The sequence below is a fragment of the Etheostoma cragini genome, chromosome 1 (genome assembly GCF_013103735.1).
Source record: "Etheostoma cragini isolate CJK2018 chromosome 1, CSU_Ecrag_1.0, whole genome shotgun sequence".
In the NCBI taxonomy this organism is placed as follows: Eukaryota; Metazoa; Chordata; class Actinopteri; order Perciformes; family Percidae; genus Etheostoma; species Etheostoma cragini.
The window spans coordinates 16,512,172-16,532,940 of record NC_048407.1 but is presented as its reverse complement, the minus strand read 5'-3'; the positions used below and the strand labels follow the sequence as shown (position 1 = coordinate 16,532,940).

General features: G+C 38.5%; 3 protein-coding genes across 7 annotated transcripts in view; 2 read left to right on the top strand and 1 right to left on the bottom strand.

The window, feature by feature from the left end:
• ist1 (IST1 factor associated with ESCRT-III) overlaps positions 1 to 8,857 on the top strand; it is a 19,666-nt gene extending 10,809 nt beyond the window's left edge. For 3 of the 4 annotated variants that reach the window (XM_034882306.1, XM_034882297.1, XM_034882280.1), the window contains exon 11: positions 8,818 to 8,857. The gene's annotated coding sequence lies outside the window, so the exon portion shown is untranslated. Of the gene's footprint in view, positions 1 to 3,268; positions 3,291 to 8,817 lie in introns of those variants that run through there. The other variant, XM_034882289.1, reaches the window with a different exon arrangement.
• The window catches only part of LOC117950636 (polycystic kidney disease protein 1-like 2), a 13,154-nt gene extending 1,330 nt beyond the window's left edge, over positions 1 to 11,824 (bottom strand). Inside the window, exons 1-22 of the mRNA XM_034881911.1 lie at positions 11,002 to 11,824; positions 10,231 to 10,326; positions 10,021 to 10,046; positions 9,908 to 9,944; positions 9,729 to 9,790; positions 9,556 to 9,618; positions 9,284 to 9,439; positions 9,090 to 9,202; positions 8,846 to 8,969; positions 8,579 to 8,701; positions 7,660 to 7,879; positions 7,340 to 7,521; positions 6,803 to 7,033; positions 5,969 to 6,070; positions 5,102 to 5,280; positions 4,122 to 4,268; positions 3,837 to 4,039; positions 2,625 to 2,812; positions 1,656 to 1,788; positions 883 to 1,078; positions 547 to 766; positions 350 to 434 (exon numbers count right to left, since the gene is read on the bottom strand). Of these exons, the coding sequence (XP_034737802.1) occupies positions 350 to 434; positions 547 to 766; positions 883 to 1,078; positions 1,656 to 1,788; positions 2,625 to 2,812; positions 3,837 to 4,039; positions 4,122 to 4,268; positions 5,102 to 5,280; positions 5,969 to 6,070; positions 6,803 to 7,033; positions 7,340 to 7,521; positions 7,660 to 7,879; positions 8,579 to 8,701; positions 8,846 to 8,969; positions 9,090 to 9,202; positions 9,284 to 9,439; positions 9,556 to 9,618; positions 9,729 to 9,790; positions 9,908 to 9,944; positions 10,021 to 10,046; positions 10,231 to 10,326; positions 11,002 to 11,329 (3,214 nt within the window). The 5' untranslated portion in view covers positions 11,330 to 11,824. The remainder of the gene's footprint in view (positions 1 to 349; positions 435 to 546; positions 767 to 882; positions 1,079 to 1,655; positions 1,789 to 2,624; positions 2,813 to 3,836; positions 4,040 to 4,121; positions 4,269 to 5,101; positions 5,281 to 5,968; positions 6,071 to 6,802; positions 7,034 to 7,339; positions 7,522 to 7,659; positions 7,880 to 8,578; positions 8,702 to 8,845; positions 8,970 to 9,089; positions 9,203 to 9,283; positions 9,440 to 9,555; positions 9,619 to 9,728; positions 9,791 to 9,907; positions 9,945 to 10,020; positions 10,047 to 10,230; positions 10,327 to 11,001) is intronic.
• dhodh (dihydroorotate dehydrogenase) lies at positions 11,750 to 20,769 on the top strand. 2 transcript variants are annotated; one of them, XM_034882217.1, is made up of 9 exons: positions 11,750 to 11,885; positions 13,693 to 13,905; positions 14,002 to 14,201; positions 15,293 to 15,375; positions 15,758 to 15,945; positions 18,032 to 18,142; positions 19,664 to 19,817; positions 19,899 to 20,058; positions 20,506 to 20,769. In XM_034882217.1, exons 1-9 carry the CDS (start codon positions 11,868 to 11,870, stop codon positions 20,630 to 20,632), a joined length of 1,254 nt encoding a protein of 417 aa, XP_034738108.1. In that variant the 5' UTR covers positions 11,750 to 11,867; the 3' UTR covers positions 20,633 to 20,769. The 2 variants fall into 2 exon arrangements, with proteins under 2 accessions (XP_034738108.1, XP_034738115.1); XM_034882224.1 differs by having other exon boundaries at positions 11,820 to 11,885; positions 13,763 to 13,905.

Sequence of the window (20,769 nt, the reverse complement as noted above, 5' to 3'; positions counted from 1 at the left end):
CAATTTAACTTTGGGCTGTAAAACCAAACCAAATGCATTAAAAGACAACAACAAGAGCCGAGCGGAACTACAGAGGTGGGTGTTAATTCTCTGTTGGTTTGTTACCTACAGTACTCAGTTGATGCTTTGTTAATGTAAAATATTGATTGTTCCAGCTTTAAGGATAATTAAAAACAGATCTAAGTACTAAACATTGCAGGTATCAGATGAATACTGACAATAAAGACAAAGAAAAGATATACATAATGCATGACACATTGTAGCAGACATGACATTTTTGAACACAGCACTTATTACACAGTATTTCACCAACAGCACCTGTTCTGGTAACAGATAATGGTTTTCTTACCTAACTTCACCTGCTCAATTTCTTCAGACTCCTCAACAGCTACAGGTTTCAGCAGCAGGGCAAAAAACACAGCAACGCCTAGAACCTGTGAACAAAACAAGCCACAAGAAAGAAAATTATCTTAACTATAGTCATATTATCCTGTATCTAGTGTGGCATGCTGGAAAGAATTTAGTTTTGAGTTTTTCTTCACACACCTTGAGAGGCTGCAGTATAAAGATGCTCTGGAACAGGGAGAGGCCCAAAGACATGACCCACTTGATTGACTTTTCTTTGCCGTAATCCAAGCCATACACCAAGGTGAAGAAAGTGGATACTCCACTGATGGACACCAACAGGAACCAACCCAGGAACACAAACCACCAGGGGAGCCAGCAGCTCGCCGCCTTCTTCTTCTTCCTCTTTACGGGAGGCGGGCTGGTCCAAGGAGAAGGAAGGAATGAGAGGAAAACGCACACAATGTTCCAGTCAAATAAAACCAGAACTAGTATATACAATTTTTTAAATTTCTGTGTGTTGGCTGGAGTGCTGACCAGTAGGACAAGTGGCTACTGTAGACCATCTCCGCCTTGCGAACCAGAAGGTTGGTGAAGTTGAGGGTCTGCTGGTACTCCTGTGGACTCGGGAAGTGCTTTTCATCCAGTTTCTCCAGGCACATCAGGAGGTGGCAGAGACCAGCCAGAAGGAACTTGCTGCAGTACACCCAGTGGGGGTCACTCTCACTCACCCCTTTGACAGGAATACATACAGCCCAGCATGCCATCACATTTTCTCTGCACAGCATATGCACTCTAATAATCACTAGTGCACCAAATCACATCTTCTTTTATAAATTAAGGTATGTATTTGTGACCTGTGTTTTTAAGATTCACATCTTCAGTAGAAATTACTGAGCTTGGAGCTGAGAGCAACAGACAGGCTGGGGAAGTTGGAGAGTGTTCAGAAACTCACTCTGTTGGTGTGGCCCTTAATAGAATATATATATGCCCCTTAGAACGCTTTCATGCTTTGTTTGGGTCCAAGTCTGCATCCCTAGACCATGCGCTAATTGCATGTCTGTTTTATTTAAGGACCACTTTGGTGTGACTTAGTCACGCACTTACAGTACCTAATCTTAGCCCTTTTGGATTTTTTTTTGTTTCTGTATATTGTTGTTCTGGTTATTTGTCCTTTTATGTACAGTAAATGCAAATTAAATTTGAGTTTGTTTTAATTTTTTTAGCTTGATTGTACAGAAAAGACTAGGCTAACAAAAGGTAGTCAATGTTAATTTACTGTGAAAAAACACAGAAAATAAAAAAAACACCTTGCATAAGGTGGATGAATTCATGCACCCTTTCCAAGGCAAGGTAGAGGTCAGTGGTGGACTCCAGCCTGTGCATCTCTGACATCTTGTTTTTTGGATTACTGCTCACCAAAGAAATCACCTTCTCTGTGTCCTAGGGAAGTTTGAGGGATGCACAAAAAATACAAAATGCTACATGTCAACTGTTTGATCAAAACACATGAAAATGTAAGGGTACATATTTTACAGTATAAAGGTCAGCAGATATTAAAGCCACACAGGGCCCCTGCAGTAACTGCAACGTAAACTGAATGGGAAATTTTACTGGGCTTACAAGTTCAGTGATGTGGAAATGCAATTCATCAGAGGATTGTACAAATCCCTATTTTAGAAATCCAGACCCAAATCCAAAAGGATTAAGGTTCAGGCATTGAGTAATGAAAGTCATCCATCTCGAGGGGCGGAACCAAGCGTGCATTTAAAAATCTGACTGCAAACATTTGGATACACTATGACCAATCACAGCAATTAATTCATGGGGTGATGTATCCAGAACCCCATACGCTTAGCTACCAGCGGAGCTAACTAGTAGGTTAGACTCATGCCGCACAAAACAGCAAAACGTCCTTGCAAAGGAACGATTCGACCGCCGTCTTCTGTTCCTCTTTTAGATAAAAAACCCAAGTCTAACTAACAAGTCTAGCAGCCAAAGCCGTTTCAAACAACTGGTGTTCATCCTTAACCATCTTGCAATGTTTACACATCAGTTTAGCTCACCTCCGGCCCGCTTATATCAGATACACCAATCTGATTGGTGCAGCACGGACACAAGTGCATATTTAATGAGCAACCTTACTCAATGCCAGAGTAACTTGCTGAGAAAATTAAAATTGTGCTCTCGCGAGAACTCTGGATTTCCAGGGTAACAAATCACACAAAAAAGTGCTGAACACAGTCACACCTGTATAGATTATTTCATGAAAAAAACACCTTCAGAATAGTTGGTATGTTAACAGCAGGGGGTCTCAAGTTCTCCTCAGAGTCGACTTTTTGAGAGTTTGAAATCACGCGAGGTCTGATGCTTCGGAAGATGGTGATGATGAGGATGTTGATTGGAAACATGAGAAAACCACTTTGTACCCCCACCATGAGCTCCTGCCAGGTGATCTGCAATGAACCTGGAGATACAACAAAAACAAGGACACAGTGTCAGTGATGAGAAGAAACTGAATTGGTTTCATGGCTCTCTTTAACCTAATTAAAGCTCTGATGAAGTCTGTTTATTACCTGCCCAAGACCAAACGGCAAAGTGACAAAGTTTGTGAATGACTGGTGAAAATTGTGGAGCATTTGGCCTAAGGGGCAGATATTTCACTTTAGGAGTAACGCAGTGAAGGTCATCAGGTCATCATTGCATGCAATTTATCTTTACTTGTACTATCTTCTACTGAATACTGAGCTTTACCAGTGTGTTATTGTATGTTCTCTGTCCTCCTCCTGGTTACTTATAAAAGGAAGACAGTCCTGATCACAATTTCTTTGTCCATCAGAAAAAAGTGGTGGTAAGATGCAAAGACAAAAAAGTTAAGGAAGACAGCAATAGGCTGACTTATATTAAAAGAATATTTAACATCCACACACACACACACACACACACACACACACACACACACACAAACACGGCTGTTACCATGCTGTTGGGGTTTAAATGGGAATTGCCCAAAGACTACCAGCCTCAGTGGGAATTCCTAGTGGCGAACACTCAAATTAAGTCTTTCATTTAAAAGGGGGCTAGAGTTGCTTCCTTTGGAGATAATACATTATATCAAGTGAAAAAACCGACAGCCAATTAACTTGATTCTCAATTACATCCTACCCTACAGCTTGGAAATTGGCTTCCACCTTTTCTCGTTTCATTCAAAACTTTGAGACCTGAAGAAAGCCTTTCATTATATTACAATGTATATGTTTGTTTGGTTTTATAATCAATACAGTGACTTTCTTCTAAAACTGTAGGTTTGTTGTGTAAGTGATCTTAAAATCTAGAAACATCTTTAGAAACCTATAACACAATTATTAACAACCAACAACAACACTGATGTAATTAACATAGATATTAGCTCTCCCGCTTGAATGAAACCTTGCGCTGCAGGTCATTAAGCTACTCAGCAGCTAAAAATCATCAAAGACTCCACAATTCACCAATCTTGAAGACTATTGGTGAGTTCTCATCCATGGGAATGCTCCAGAAGGCGATATTGATGGCCATGGTGCAGAGGAGCAGGCTCATGCAGCAAGAGACCCTCTGGGCACGTGTGAACGGACTACGTGAGGGAGGATCTACTATGGACACCCAGATGTGTTCATCCCTGAAGCCAGTTGATGTTCTGCTGTGGAAAATATTCCTGGCAAAGAAAAACAGAGACCCATAATGACACTTCCTCAAGAGCTGAATTTGTTTATTTTAGCAATGTAAAGTGGTCTGACCTGAAGCTGGCAATCTCGTTGTTCTTGGCAGCGTTGAAGGTTTTCTTTGTCATGTTGTCTCCATGGTCAGCACTCAACCAGCAGTCACAAAAGAAGTGAATCACATGTCGTGTTTGGAGGTCTTGTACGGTCACCTTGCTTATATACCTTTCAAAAGACAAGAAACATGAAACGTTTACCATATGAGTAATTTTATGTGAGGAATGCAGATGTTAGATTATATTTAAGCTAAACCGGGTAACTTTGCAAAGAGAGAGCAGCAAATGGCAGCAAATTTGGAGATTTTATGTCCATATTATGCATGGTGTGTATTTTATTTTTTAAGTTTCCATTTATCGCATTGTGTACAGATGGATTTCTTGACTGTGGGCAAAGCTAATAATAGAGATAGCATCGACCTCTGGTCATATTGGAAGTACAACAGTACTGCATATTGCCCAAAGCATTTTAAATGATTCTTTATGACCAATTTACTTTCTATATTAAATAGCTCAGATCTATCCTCCTCAAAGTGTGTGTATGTGAACAGTATGCTGAGAGTGTTATTTAATAAAAAGTGTTAACAAAGAGTATTAAATGATGAGACAGGCCTGACATTTCAAAGTGCCACTGTGAAGAAGCCAGCAAGCTTTCCTGCAGAGATGCAATAGAAGCTACCTGTACACAGGTCTACTGTAACAACCCTGTTTACAGCTTTACAATGACACACGTCCAGTGTAGAGCTAATAAAATTCAAAACATAAAAAAACTACACAACTATGTAAATATCACGTCAAGGTACAACCTAAAAAAACTGCAAGTTAACTTTATTTATACTTGTTTTAAAACAAATCATGCTATTTTCAGAAAGCTGGCATGGACAACTATGGGAAATTAGCGTTTTTGTATATCTGAAAGACAAACTGAACTTCTTTTTCTTATGGGAATCACTGTGCCCTGGTCTGGAATAGTACTAAATGTATTAATTGACACTCCAGTACCATGACGGACGACCTCCAGAGTTGTCGTGCTGCAGCCTGAGGTTTTGTACTTCGCCCAGTGGGTAGGGGGTGGCCAACAGAAACATGTCCACAGCTCCTCTCTCAAACACAGGTTTCTCAGGATCGGTCAGGATGTGTATGTCACTCTCGCCATCTGAGCCAATCAGCTTCACTGTCACCTGAATGACAGCACAACAAACAGATGTAAAAGCACTGGGTTCATACATCAGTGACCTGAACCAAGATTGTGCAAAGGACCACACTTTAGTGTCATAGTTTAGTCCATTTACTATAAATTGTGTATACTTGATATAACTGCCAGGTCATAGATACTAATCAGTGCATTTTTTATACTTTCAAACTTCATTTAAAAAGAGAAAAAATTTACATTTACATTTTACATTTTTATTAAATCACACCACATTGTTGCCATTCAATGTATTCACATTCAGTTATTACCTCTCTATATTGCTATATAAGTATTATTGTATGTGGCTGGGTCCAGCATTCTGATGCATTTAGGTGTTGGTGGGAAGTTTGAACATCAAAGACTTGTGAGTTGGACCAAAACAAAGACGGACTTAAAAATTGTAACTCTGTACTTTAGGGTTTATCCCAAGTTTATATTCTCCTTTTCACAATCGCTATGTTTGCTTGTTGCCTTCTGGATTCAATTTTATGAGAACATTCATGTGAATGCAATGCTATTCAGTTAAACTAAAAAGGTGTGACTTCCCTCAGCAAAGATTTAAAAGATATCCATGCTTTCAATACACTAAAAATTGATCTTTAACTCAAGATGTATGGTAGCAGCTAACAATAGTATATAGAAACAAACCATAATTCTGTCAATAAAAGAAGACTTACATTGGCGGTGGTCCCAGCATTCTTGCGATGGCCAGTTTGGACGCCGATCAGATAGTTGTATTGAGCGCCTGGGTGGTTGTCTTCCAGCAGAGTCATCTTCCTCTGATAGTTTAACATAAAACATGTTGGTTCATAAATAAAAATGTGTCGGCAGGTGGAATGAATATGAAGAGTTTAGTTTCCAAACAAAATATCCACCATTCCAAAAAAAAGGACATTCATGGCTTAATGTTTGAAGACGACACACTTAAAAATTGTTCATAATTAACACGAGAGTATGCATTTTTCTAATGTGGTTTGAAGATTAGTCGTAGCTGAATACATGGTAACATTGGACTGTGGGTTAAAACCAGTGGTGGAAAGTAACTATTTACGCAAGTACTGTACTTTAGTACAATTTTGAGGTACTTGTACTTTATAAATACTAAATATAAATCAACTAATAAAATATTATATATGTGTATTATTATGATTAGGTAATCCTGCAGGATATGCGAAATTAGCCTCAGCTTTACCAGCCCCAACATTAATGATGCTTACACTTTGATGCATTAATACTGTAATCCAGCAATACAATATATATTATTCTAAAATTGGCCATTTTGCAAAATGAGTCATTTTACTTTTTGTACCTTCTATTTTGATACTAATACTTACGTAGGCTACTTTTACTTTAGTATGATTTACAATATAGGATTTATTCTTACACTGTGGTATTGCTACTTTTACTTAAGTAAAAGATCTAAGTACTACTTCCATTACTGGTTGAAACATCACATAGTATGAAACACACACACAAAGGACGTCTTATGAGAGCGGTAAAGAGAGACTGACCTTAGACCGTGCCCTGCGGTCGGCATAGCAGGCCCATAGCAGAGTGACCAGGTAGAGTCCGTAGAAAGCACACAGCAGTGCCAGCACCACATAATTTTGAGAGAGGGTGGAAAACAGCTCTGCTGTGCGAGAAAGGTCTACGTAGTTTGGCATCACAAAAAAGGAGCTCCCAAAGAGAGTCAGGTGGTTACAAAGACACTGTGTTTGTTCTGGAGTGCTTTTGTCCCCCACCTAAGATGAAAGACAGCACATCATTTTCTCATATGGAACTACTTCTCTCTTGGTTTTCATGTTTAATTTTATTGTAAGTCATTAATTATTCTCATTTCTGCATCTGTCTAGCTCGGAGATTGTGATTATTTCTTAAAAAGTCTGTAATTCTATTGTATGTCTTGTATCTTTATGGTCAGGAACCCAGGAAGACTAAAGGCACGTGTGTGCTTATGATAGCAATCCTTAAATAAACTAAACTAAACTGGTGCTACTAGAACATTTCTGCACATGCAGGGCCAAAACAGTATCCAAGTGGAAACTCACCTGGCAGCCCTCAGTGCTCCATGTCTCATTCTTTATGTTCCAGTACATGCACTTGCTCATAAAAGAAGTGATCTTCAGCGTCAGGCCTGGCTTCCAAGGGGAATTGAAGAGTCCAGCGTCAACATACCAGGCACCAGGTGTATGCCGTAACATCTCCGGGGTTATCATCCAGCGACCGCCTCCTGTTTCAAAAATCAGCCAACATATGACTTCATAATGCAAAACCAATATACATATAAAATAATAGTGTTACAGGAAATCAAAGACTACAGAATCAGAGGCTAGGGTGTGCAGCAATGCCTGCATGCAGTGACAGTTACTTGTTAGGTTCAAGGTGGTTGTGCTGCTGAAATATGTATCGTTAGGAGGTGACCCTTGAGACAGCCTAAGAACCAAGGATACATTAACACTGGACTCCACGTTGAAGAAGATGGTCATGTCAGTGTCTGAGACATTGATATTGGTCAGTGCTTTTGTGTTTTTCTCCAACACAATGGTATTGTTAATCGGTATTGAAGGATTTGGATGAGGCAAAAAGATCTAGAAAACCAGAGAGAGTAAGTTAGTATAACTATAGAATATCTTAATCAAGCAAAAACATAGAACTGAATCATATTTTACATTGGACCAAATATACTTATTTGCACAATTAAGACAAGGTATTTTTCCTCTAAACAATAAAATTGTGTGAGCTCTGTTGAAATGGGAGTTTCATTTTCTTACTACAATGATCAAAGATGATCAATATTTCATAAAAAGGCAAGGAAATATCTAATTCAAAACAGATGTGGGTACCCTATACCTGAAGGGAGATTTTTCAAATACATTAAACAAAGGATGTGCCAAACAGACCAAGTTTTTCTTCTCAAATTGAAACAGCAAATTCTTCTGTTTTGTGTTTTTTTTGTCACTGCTTTCTTCCCTGTTGCTCTGGCAAGGGTTTGTGCTCTGATAAACAACATGTCACTAGCTGCTTCTTACACCAGCCAGCAAGGGGCTTCACTCTCTGTGTAGTCCCTCTGATGAACCTTTCCAATAAAACTGTCTGTTTCCTGATTCATGTGATGTGACATGTCCATCTCAAGTCTGCCAATTTCAAAATTGCACTAACTGACTCAATGAATTCACCATGATATTAAATTGTCTTTATTGTTCTGTATTTCCTTGCCACCTACATTCAAAAAATAGCACTATAGTACAAATGCCACAAATTATTCCCAATTCTCAAATTGGTTGTACCTCTATCATCTCTGTCAGGTTTGCCAGCTCTATGTCTGATTCTCCATTACTAAGTAAAAGGCTGCAAACAGTTCCTGAGATGGTGTGATTAGACGGATGGGGATTCTGCGGGAATGCAGCCATCTAAGAAGGAGAAAAGCACTGTTGAGAAGACTGTAGATGACAACAAAGATGCAAAAAACAAATACACAGGAAAACAGCGTGCACACACACACACACAACCACACACACACACACAGACACACACACACACACACACACACACACCTGAGCAATGATTGTGCTTTGTGTTCCAAGCTGAGGCTGAAGTGCTGCAAATGAGGGGAGTTCGATGAACACACCATCTTGCTTTGAACCCAGCACAGCATTGCCGAGGTCAGCAGGTGTGTAACTGAGAGGAGGGAAATCAAATTTAGAATATGTTGTATAGCAGTTTTTAAACATACTTGCTGCCATTTGTATAAGGTTAAAATTTGCATACCAGAAATTCCAGTTGAGCAAAAATACCTACGTGCTCTGATAGATGGTACCTATTGGGTGCCTGATGACAATGCTCTGTTTGGTTGCTACACCAACCAGCATTGAGACTGTCCGAAAGATTTCAAAGACCTCCTCAAACAAAGACTGGAGACGGGGGGGATGGAACATCACCAAAGTGTAACAGCCATAATGATGACAAAAGTTAAATGCTGTCACAGTACTTACGGTAGGGTTCGGGTTAGTCTGGATATCACATTTGTTCAATGACAAAAGGAGGATGCCAGTGCTACAGTTGATGATGTGACTGATAGTGTCGTTTTGCAAAACAAATTCTTTAGGAAGGATTTTAACGGCATTCAACAAATACTGAATGAATTTGTCCTGGGAAAGGAAAAACAAACATTCATTGATGCGCCATGACTTAATCTCTCAGAATACAAAAGGTGAATAATGCAACAACAATAATAAAACACTTTACATGAAGTGAAGGTACCCACCCGGTTGTCGTTTGTCGGCTCCCCTACTGTCGTTTCCATTCGCAGTAGTTCTGCATCTGCTTCCTGTCTCAGAAGAACAGCACTTGTGAACTTTGAGGTATAATTATATTCAATGGTTTTCATGATTTGTGGGTCAAACAGTATGTATGTGATATTAATGAGGCATCTCTCACCATGAGAAATGTGACAATGTTTGTAACTGACCAAGCCATGGCATTTACATCTCTTTTGGATCCTGAAATCAAAGTGTATTTGAGATGTAGTGAAAGAAAGAGAGGCAGATACTCATCCCACTTCTTACATTACCCACTTTTATTGTTGATGAGACACATAATGTTTCAATTCAACTTACGAGATCTGGTTGCTGGACTAGACACTATTGTGCTCTGCTAAGAAAACAAGAACATGAAAATTGAGTCTGAATGTTAATACAGCTTCGTACTGACTGTGAAAAGTATCTCTTACCTTTGTGTTTGAAGAAGAACTCACATCTTAAAAACAAGAGGGAAACATTGAACAAACAGCACATTGCATGTAAAGTGAAATTAAAAGAATAAAACTTTAATAAACTTCACTCAGTTGTTATGAATGCAAGAGAAGAAAGGAAGACAGAGACAGAGTCAAATGAAAGAAAAAGGTAAAGGAAGGACGGAATTTGAGTAAGCTGTTCCATACTGTGGGTGCAGAGGAAGCCTTGTCTCTGCTTGCAGTCCGATGTTTTGATGAGCTTAAGAGGATTCAGCTTCATGTACCTGCACTTGTCAGCATTTACTGTTTTGCCAAAAAAAAATATGTGTACATAAACACACAAACACGTCATTAGAAAAGCTTAATTTTTGGGACAGTGCTTTGAGCTACAATTGCATTACCTTGAACCCAACGAAGACAAAAACAAGTAGGCTGCAACTCTTGATTAATCTGTTATTTATAATCTGTTATTTTTCACTAATTAACTAGTCTGTAAAATTTGAAAAAAAGAATGTAAAAAAAGTGTTGTAAAGTCTAAAAATTGCTTCTTTGGGCTAACCAAAAAAATCCCACAACATATTTATTTTGTGATATATATTAATGATATATTGCAAACACATGCAGCAAATCCTCATATTTTACGAGCTGGAAGCAAGACATGTTTTATCCACAACAACAAAACTGTTGCCCCCTAAATTTCTGATAGTTTTGTGGAATTAGTGAATTCATGTGTACTTAATTTTCTTTGAAATATTGAATAACCTTTAGTCACAAGGCCTCTAAATGACTCAAATAAAAAAACGGAAAAAAATGCGTGCTTGAACTGTCCACCACTCTCCATGTAAAGATTGTGACTGGAGGTCTCAAACATAAAGTATACTGTTTAATTTCAATGATCGGAAGTGAAAAACACAATAAACTTTAAAAAGAAAAAGTACAACCAAGAAAGGACATGCAATGTTTGTGTATTTTACTCACATAGATTAGGTTCCCGGTTTTGCCTTTGGACCCCCTCCCCTAGCCACCAGGTGAAGTTGCCGATGTTTTTCTCTCTGGCGATGTTCTTTAAGAACATTTTTATCGGGCTGTTCATCACCTTCAGGAGCTCCCCTCCTCGCTTTTCACAGCTGCTCCTGGCTTGGGACCAGGTTTTAGATCCCCAAACAAACTCAAAACAGACATTTCTGAAAACAAATTCACAATGTGCAAGGGAGTAATTGCCTGTACAGGCCTCAGACTTCTCTGGTAAAGATAGAAATCCAACTGTTATCCACAAAAAGACAGATGTAAGGAGTAACATGCCCATAGTTATAATAATGTACAGAGCTAAGGCACAAAATGCTGCACGATCTGTTGCTGGAGCTGAGCAAGATCACTTCCGTCTGTCACATGGAAATTAGAGAGCTTTCTCCAGAAAAACTCTGCATATGTTCTTAATAAATTAGGAAAATCACTGCAGACACTCAAACAAGATGCAAAGTAAAGTTGGCCCCACCAAAGGTCACACAAGCTGAACCTGCCATACAGACCAAGGAAATGTTTCAACATTTTTGTTAACATTAAAAACATACTGTATCTTATCATCATATGTATTATAGTGATTTCTCATTAAAAACAAACCTCTTATTCTCAAACTAAATCCCCCTAAATACTATCCTCACTGCCTTCACATCGCCACTTGAAAAGCACATTTACTTAACCTCGGACAACATCTCTGCATCTCCACTCTTCACACCCCATGATGGAAATATCGCGAGAGGATATGTAGGAAGTTGTTGCCGCGTGTGTTTCATGTTTGCATTCAATGCCCTTTTTTGCCTAATGCAATGACATAGCAGGCGACTATGGCGGGACAGCTGAAGGTATTTTCAGATACTAGTCTTATTTTTTTTGTAGGAGACTGCGATAATTTAGAATGTCGCCACAAAACTTGATGTGACAGTTATTGTTTGCTATCTCGGTTGCTCCGCCTAAAAGTAACGTTAAACCAGTAAACGCTGCAGGTTAGCTCTGCTGTCTTTGCATACAACAACACACGCTGTGGTGTTTTATTTGAAAACTTTAGTTGCTATTGTAAGAAAACTGCACAAAGACAGATGTTTAGAGTTATGTATTTAGCAGTAGGCTATGCTTTTAGTTTTCAGCTAACGTTATATTGAGAGATGTTACTGGAGTCAGAGTAGTTTACATCTTTTATGCTATTTTATACCTCTCCATAACAGGAATAGTGATATGCATAATGGGAAGTGTATAGACAGTTCTCCATTAAAGTGTATAACGATAAAGTAACGTTATTAGAGGCCAATATAGCTATAGTTGATATTAAACGTTGTTAATAGTTTTTTTAGTTTCAGTTTCTTTTATATATAAAGACAGAAATATCAACAATGTAAATGTCAAACTTGTTCTGTCTTTAGTCGGATCTTCCATCAAACAAAAATCCAGAGAACTAAAAAAGTAGTTTCCTATTCCCTAGGACACCCTATCTATTTCTAGACCTAGAGAATGACAAACCAGTCTGACAGCATCGTCTGCCTCTACATAACTCCTTAAGTAAATTTACCTGTATCTTTAAAGCAGCTATAATTAACATTGGAGCCAGATATTCTCTACAGGAGTTGGTAGAGACCAAAACAGAGCTAAAACAGCATACATGCTGGTTTTCATTTACCAGTTGCAGAAACACGACCCCAAATGAATGATAATATGGTTTATATCAAGTTGATGATATGTCAGTTAGTCCAGGTTTAACCTCATTAACTTGAAACACATAAGACTCAAGCACAGGCCCCCCTAACAATCTTATACAAAACACTGTACAAACTTATTGTGAAAATTGTGTGTGTGTGTTTGTGTGTTACTATAAAGTAAACATGAATGTTTTTATTGACACGTCTACTACAAGTCTATCCACTGTTATTAGTGTTTAACGTGAAAGACAAAGCATTAAAAATATATTAATTTTTCATACTTTGAAGCATTTATCTAGCCTGGATGCCAGCGGAACTTAGCCCCGCCCACAACATTTGAGGTCAGGCAATTTGTTCTGGTCTTGATCCGTTGTGGAACAACTATGCTTGAACAAGAGCTGTTAGGACCAATTAAATTCTCAGGGTGGGGTTTATACGAGGATGGACAGATGATCAACAGCAGTAATGATAAACGCGAGCAGACCCGCAGGAGCCCATGTTGCCCTGCACTGCGCAAGTTCCAAAGACGGTTCTCCTGAGGTCCTATAGCTATAATAATGGATATAGCTAACTGTTGTAATTTCCCATGTGTTCTATAAATACATAGATGGTATTATCTTATGATACATCAGAGGAATGAATGTATGCTGTAAAGCCTATAATGTGTATGTAACAATTAGCGTTTTCCATTATGAGCTAGTAGCTAACATCAGCTGTAGCTAGCAGTTGAGTTCTGTTGACAATAACTATGCGTCGCTCAACATGTGTCACATACTCCGTTGCTCTGATTGGGTTATAGGTCTATTCAATTTAGTGCAGAGGCATTTTTGGTTAAAACATTCCATATGGAGCAGTATCACACATATTCTGACCAGAATTGGAGTAGGGTGATTTCAGGCTTGCATTTATTATCACAGGTCAAATTCTTGTGTCCATTGTACATTTGGGCAAATAAAGTGATTGATGCTCTCGTCCACAGAAGCAGTTAAAAGACGCAGTGAAGGTCATCGGCTCAGGTAGCCTTCTGTTTGCCTCCTACCTCACTGCAGTTGGAGATGAGCGTTTCTATGCCAATCAGCTGATGCCCCTGCTGCAGAGGATTGTGGGGGCAGAGACTGCACATGTGTTGGCAGTGAAACTAATCGGTCTGGGTCTGGTTCCTCTGAACCGCTACCAGGACCCTGCATCATTGGTAAGTATATAACGTTAATTGCTGTTCACAATTTGTTTTCCATTGATCCTAGACACTTTATGACTTTGTTTTGTTTGATTTATTTTTGATCTAAAGGAAGTTAAAGTCCTGGGATTAAAGTTCAAAAACCCTATTGGGATTGCGGCTGGCTTCGACAAAAACGGAGAGGCCATAGACGGGTTGTACAAGATGGGTTTTGGCTTTGTTGAAGTGGGTACGATCACTCCTAAACCTCAAGAAGGGAACGCCAAACCACGTGTGTTTCGACTCACTACAGATCAAGCAATTGTTAACAGGTACAATTTTGATATGCTTTTGTCAAAGGGATACACATTGTATGGGGTGTGCTCAACTGAAGATGGTGATTTTGAGTTGCTTGCTTTATCGTAGGAAGGAACCTATTTATTTGTTTTTGTCTATGCTCTGTAGATAAACACACTCCTTTTACGTAAAGTCTCACAAAGAATTTATTCAGTTTATGTAACAGGAAAAGAGTCACATAAGTCTTAGTTAATGTTAAAATCCTTGAGACAGAAAACAAGCAGCAAACTGTAATGTAGCTCTACAGTATAATGTTCTTTATTACATCTCTCAGTGGGCTCAAAGAGACTATGCCGCCTACAGGTTGGCTACCAAAGGGTCCATATAAAGCTGTGAATAAGAGTTCACGGGTTTACCTCTTTTTCTATGCAGGATTCATTTGCAACACAGATTTTAAGGAGGGAAATGAAGAATATCTTTATTTGCCAGCTCTTTCTTGATTTTGATTTGTCAGTCATTATACACAGTGGAATAGGTTATCTATGTTAATTTATGTTCATAGTGTTGAGTTATTGCAAGAGAAAATTCACCTGGGAATTTAAAGCTTTGACAGTGGCCCTTGAAAAATCTGATTTAAATCATTCCGTATTCTATAGATATTTTTATGTTAAGGTTGTAATGTTGAGTGACCTAATTAGGTTTATTCCAACGATGAGCTAGTTAGATATAATTTATACAGCAGTACAGTATTTGTACCATATGCTCTTGAGATGAGTGTTTTATCTTCTTATTTCGTACATATGTAGCACTAAACAAACATGTGTTATGTAATAACAAAACCTCTCTAAAAAATGCCATGTCATTCACACAGATATACCAACAAATAAGAGTAAACCTGCCATGACATTTTAACCATGGGTGTAAGGAAGCCAGTGCTCACATTCCTTAACATGCTGAATTTCAATGTACTTTTAGCCCCAAAGGGGAGATTTAGTTGTTATCAACATCTTCACGTCATTATTTACGTGGTATAATACAGTTGGTTATCAATGAAAATAAAATGTAAAAGTTATTTTCAATTTATTGTTGGGGTAGCTTGTAAAATTATTTGTGCACATCTCACCAGGTATGGATTCAACAGCTGTGGTTTGGCAGAAGCACAACAGAGGCTGAAGTCCAGGGCAGACACTCAGAAACAGCAAAGTAAAGGTTAGCACGCAGAGACTTCTCATCTCAGTGGGGAAAATGTGTTTTGTTTTATTACCACTGATCCAAATTTGACCTGGTTTTTTTTGGTCTGCATTTATTATTACTAGTCACTTAGTTTGTAACGGGGAGGCCAACTACTAAATTGGGTATGTGGTTAAATTACCATATATTATAAAACAAAATATATATTTTTTTATTTTGATGATCTTGGCCTGTCCTTGACTAACGTTTTATTGTGACTTATCCATACCTGCTTACAGCTCTTTTAGCACATCAGCAGCCTCTGCCCCAGTTGAGTCATGTGTCTGATAATGCAGCGTGTGTGTGTCTGTGTGTCTGTGTGTGTGTGTGTGTGTGTGTGTGTCTGTGTCTGTGTGTATAGCTGGCCTTCCCCTGGGCATCAACCTAGGGAAGAACAAGCTGTCCCAGAACGCAGGGGCAGATTACTTGGAGGGGGTAAGAGTTCTGGGCCCGCTGGCTGACTACCTGGTGGTTAACATCAGCAGTCCTAATACGCCAGGTCTCCGGGATCTACAGGGCAAAGTTGAACTCCGCAAGCTCCTTCATACGGTAGGATTGTCTGAATGTTGACTACATTTCTGGGTTGTGACTCAACAGTAACACAAAAACGTAAACTCTATGAAGGTTCATCATCTAGCTTTGTTGCTCTACCTTTCCCCTTCAAAAATATTGAACTTGCATTTAAATTAAAAGTGAAAAAGTAATTTCCATATTCAGTAGATCCCAATCATAAAAATGTCTTAAATGATAAAAAGAATCACAATAGCATTTTAAAGGGATACGTCACTGAGTAGCATTAAGCTTTATATCAGTAGAAAAAAAGACTGGGAATTTAGATCCCAGGCCCTGCAGTCCCATGTCAAAGTGTCCATGGCCAAGACACTGAACCCTGAGTTGCCACCGACGCTGCGCCATCAGAGCGTAAATGTGTGCGAGTGTTCATCTGATGAGCAGGTGGCACCTTACGGCAGCCTCGGCCACAATATGTGAATGTGTGTGAACGGTATCCTGGTTCCTGTATTATTTAAAAGCGCTTTGAGTAGTCGTTTAGACTAAAAAAGCGCCATGTAAAAACACCGCATTTACATTTAGTCCATTTATACTCAAGAGTTTACATCCCACCAAGCAATAATAATACTAATGCGTTAGCTGAACTTTACGGAGCTATCAGTGAAAAGCGCACATCTGGATGGACTGTTTATTACAGCTGGTGATTTCAGCCACTCAAATATCAAGAAAGTTCTTATATTTTACCTTAACCTCACGATGAACCTAACTTAGAACAATCAGTGCTTTGTTACAAGTGTAATTATGCCCTGTCTTTTGTTGTCTGTCCTGTCTTAAATGTTCTACAGTGGGCCTCGAAAGTTTGGGCATCCCAGGTAAAAATTTGTATTATTGTGCATAAAGAAGCCAAGAAAACATGGAAAAAATCTCCAAAAGGCATCAAATAACAAATAGTTAGATTTTAGTTCCATCATTTACACTTTCAAAATAACATTATTTCTTCTCCAGACGTACCTTTGCTCTTTCCGGACAAAAAGTTCTACTTTAACCTCATCTGTCCACAGAACTTGTTTCCACAATGCATCAGGCTTGTCTATATGTCATTTGCGAACTTCAAACGCTGAATTTTTTGGTGAGGACGTAGAAGAGGTTTTCTTCTGATGACTCTTCTATGAAGCCCATATTTGAACCTCAATATAGTGGATCTCAATATAGTGGAATGGTGTACCACAGCTCCAGTGTCTGCCAGGTCTTTCTGGATGGATCGTGCAGTCAAGCGGGGGTTTTGACTTGCTCTTCTAACAATCCTGCGAGCTGTTCTGTCTGATATTTTTCTTGGTCTTCCGGTCTTCTTTCTTGATCTTGCTTTAACTTCCACTGTTCCTGATGACCGCCAATTTTGTAACTACATTCCAAACAGAGGAAATTTGCATCTGAAAACACTTTGCTATCTTCTAATAGCCTTCTCCTGCTTTGTGAGCGGCAACTATTTTCAGTTTCAGTTTTCTAAACAACTGCTTAGAAGAACCCATGGTGCTGATTGTTGGGGCAAGGTCAGATGAGTCTGGGCATTTAAAACCTTAAGATTGACATCACCCGGTCTTTCCAGACGATGATTGAGAACCATCCATGACTCTGTCAGGTCTCAGCTTTCCAAAAGGGGCGGTGCATGCTATAAACTCTGCAGGATGCCCAAACTTTTGCAGACGCCATTTTTTGTTTTCTGTTATTATGAATGTGTAAATGACTTTTTGTGACGTATTAAATGAAAGTCTTATCTGTCATTTGATGCCTTTTGGAGATTTTTCCGTCCTTTCTTGGCTTCTTTATGCACATTAATATACATTTTTACCTGGGGTGCCCAAACTTTCGAGCACCACTGTACTTTAAGTAGTAATTGCATTTTATGTATAGTCTATAATTTGTGTGCACTAAATTTAGCCTGTCTCCAATGTCGTTTATATATTTTAAATGTGTAACACCACTTGAGCCACGGTGAAACATTGTTTTCTTTCACTATACAGTGTATATGATTGAAATGACAATAAAACCCACTACACTTGACTGGCATCTCTAACCGGTAGGCGCGGCTTACTCTCATATCCACATTCTCACCCAATCTGCTCAGGTGTTGAAGGAGCGTGATGCCCTGCAAGGACACATACCCCCGGTCCTGGTGAAGATTGCTCCTGACCTCACTGCCCAGGACAAACAAGACATTGCTGATGTTGTCACTGAGGTTGGAAGTTATTAATGTTGTGTGTGTATTGTACATGTTTTCAATTTAATTTAATTACAATCTAATTTCTTTTAATATCTTGAGGACTATTGTTTACATTCTTTATTTAAATTTCTGCCATGTTTTAAATTTTTGGGTAAGTACAGCTCTAACTCAGATAGGATTATGTCCCTTGTGTTCGTAGAGTCTAGTTATTTTTATTGAAGGGATAGATTACATTTTTAGTTTTTAAATGTAAATCTGGCTAAAATAGAAAAACAATAAAAAAAAAATGTTTTTCAACTTTACATGTTCTGATTTTATGGAATTACATCTTGAATCTGTGGTGTTTATAGTTGGGTTGTTTGTTTTATTCCTTTAAAAACCTACAAACTTTTTACAGGAATAGTTCAAGTTCTCGGCCCTTTTCTGAGTTGACAGTACTGGTAACACGAGTCACCCAACAGAGCATGCTCTTATGCAAACTGCACACACCCTAGGCAAGGGTGCAGGCCCCTTCTTTTTTTGAATGACTTCTGGATTGCTGGCCAGATAAATGTGACGCTACAGAAAACTTCAACTTTACAATCACTAAAATCTCTTTGTTAGTAATAAAAAAATAGAAACTTTTTTTGTAAAGCATCTGTCAAAGCACAGTTATAAGGTGCTTTACAAGGGGAAAAAGATTAAACATTTCATAACTAGAATTAAATAAAGTGTGTGTGTATATATACACACAATAAATAATGAAAATAGATTATTTTTAGAGTAATAAATAAAACCGTCATTGTATTAAAAAATGGAAACAATTAAATACTGATGCTAAAATTGATGAAAGGCTTTTTAAAAAAATGTATAAGTGATTCAAAAGATGTTACTGATTCTGCAAGCCTCAGATCTCAGTCAAAGCTTTTTATAGTTACCATTACAGAGCTGTTTACTGATATCATTTTAGTTACATCTTTACACCTTGTTGCTTCCAAAGATTTTTAATTTGGCAACAATCTTATGGTTAATGAAAAGAGTAATTAACTTGCTAACTGTAGTTGTTTTGTAAAGAAATGTAAAATGAGTTTTATTATCTCCTCTCCTGATCGCCATGTGTGAGATGTATTCAGTTTAACATTCACTTTGGAGAATTTCTACATGATTATGTTAGGCACACGTGTTTTTAGCTGTTTGATATCTCAGCTGACAGTTTTTTTAATGGTCCTCTCTATTGTAACTGCCTCAGCAGAACACTGTCTTTAGTTTACATTTGAAAACATTTGGCGTCTCTCTTCCTCTCAGCTCTGGTAAACACTGCGCTACTTTAGTAGTTATTTTAAGTTTTTACAGTACAGTGTTTTTGTGCTTATTGGAGCGAGGAGGAGACAAATCTAATTGGAAGAGTATTAAGTTAAAGTGCACTTTGTCTCTCTTTTGTTGCCATAGTTCACATTAGTGGTCTTTCATCAAAGTCGCTTACATATATCAGTTCTGTTCCTGTAGATGCAGTCACACACATCACTCATTTCATGTTGTCTTTCGTGTCTGTTGAAGCTGGGAGTGGATGGTTTAATGGTGTCTAACACTACGGTGTCCAGACCAGAGACGCTTCAGGATTTGCACAAGTCTGAGATTGGTGGGCTGAGTGGCCTGCCTCTCAAAGACCTCTCTACTAACACTGTTAGAGAGATGTACAACCTCACTAAAGGTACTTAGTTTTTGTCCTTTTTCCAATCACTGGTGAATGAAGAAAGTACATATAAAATACACTTATGATTGTTTTTTGCAGGTAGAATACTAATTGTTGGAATTGGTGGTGTAGCCAGTGGCCAAGATGCTATGGATAAGATCCGTGCCGGTGCATCACTGGTTCAGCTTTACACAGCTTTGACCTACCAAGGTCCGCCCATAGTGACGAAGATAAAGCGAGAATTGGAACAACTTCTTAAGTGAGTATCACTGTGAATCGGAGGGGTTTTCCTTTGATAAAGTTGGGGCAAATCTTTTAGTGTACGTGTTAAGATTTTTCAAGGGGTCCCTTTTAATAATATTGGTCTTATTATTGGAAATATAATTTCCCTCACTAAGTGAATAGCTGAAATCTGTGAATGCTGAATGTGTACTAACTGGAACATCATCCTGCCCCATGTTCCCAGCAATTTATTTGAGTTATCATCACTGATGGCAAAGATAGCCCACATTGTGTAAATAAGGCCATAATGAACCATATTTATCCTTTTTAACATTATTGAAAATGTTTTAGCATCAGCCTAGTACTTGCAAAGAAGTATTTGATAGCAACACTCAAAAAAGCAACTCTGAGTAATGAGACAGCTGTTTGTTGTTCATCAAAAATCTCCTTAATTTTCAACATAAATGCATTTTAATTTTTACAGAGAACAAGGTTTTAGCAGTGTATCAGAGGCAGTTGGAGCAGATCACAGAGGAGCAGATGGATTGACTCATGTGCAGAGTGCGCTGAAAGAGATGGTAAATGTTAACACAGACAAACCGCACCTGTAGCTGCCATCTCCTCCAACCAAGCAACATGATCCTCAACTTTTCTTGAAATGTAATAAAGGGGGAGTATTTGCGATTGTCCATCCGTCCGCCCGCCCTGATTTCAGGGATGAGATATGGTTCGAACTGTTTGCTGTTGA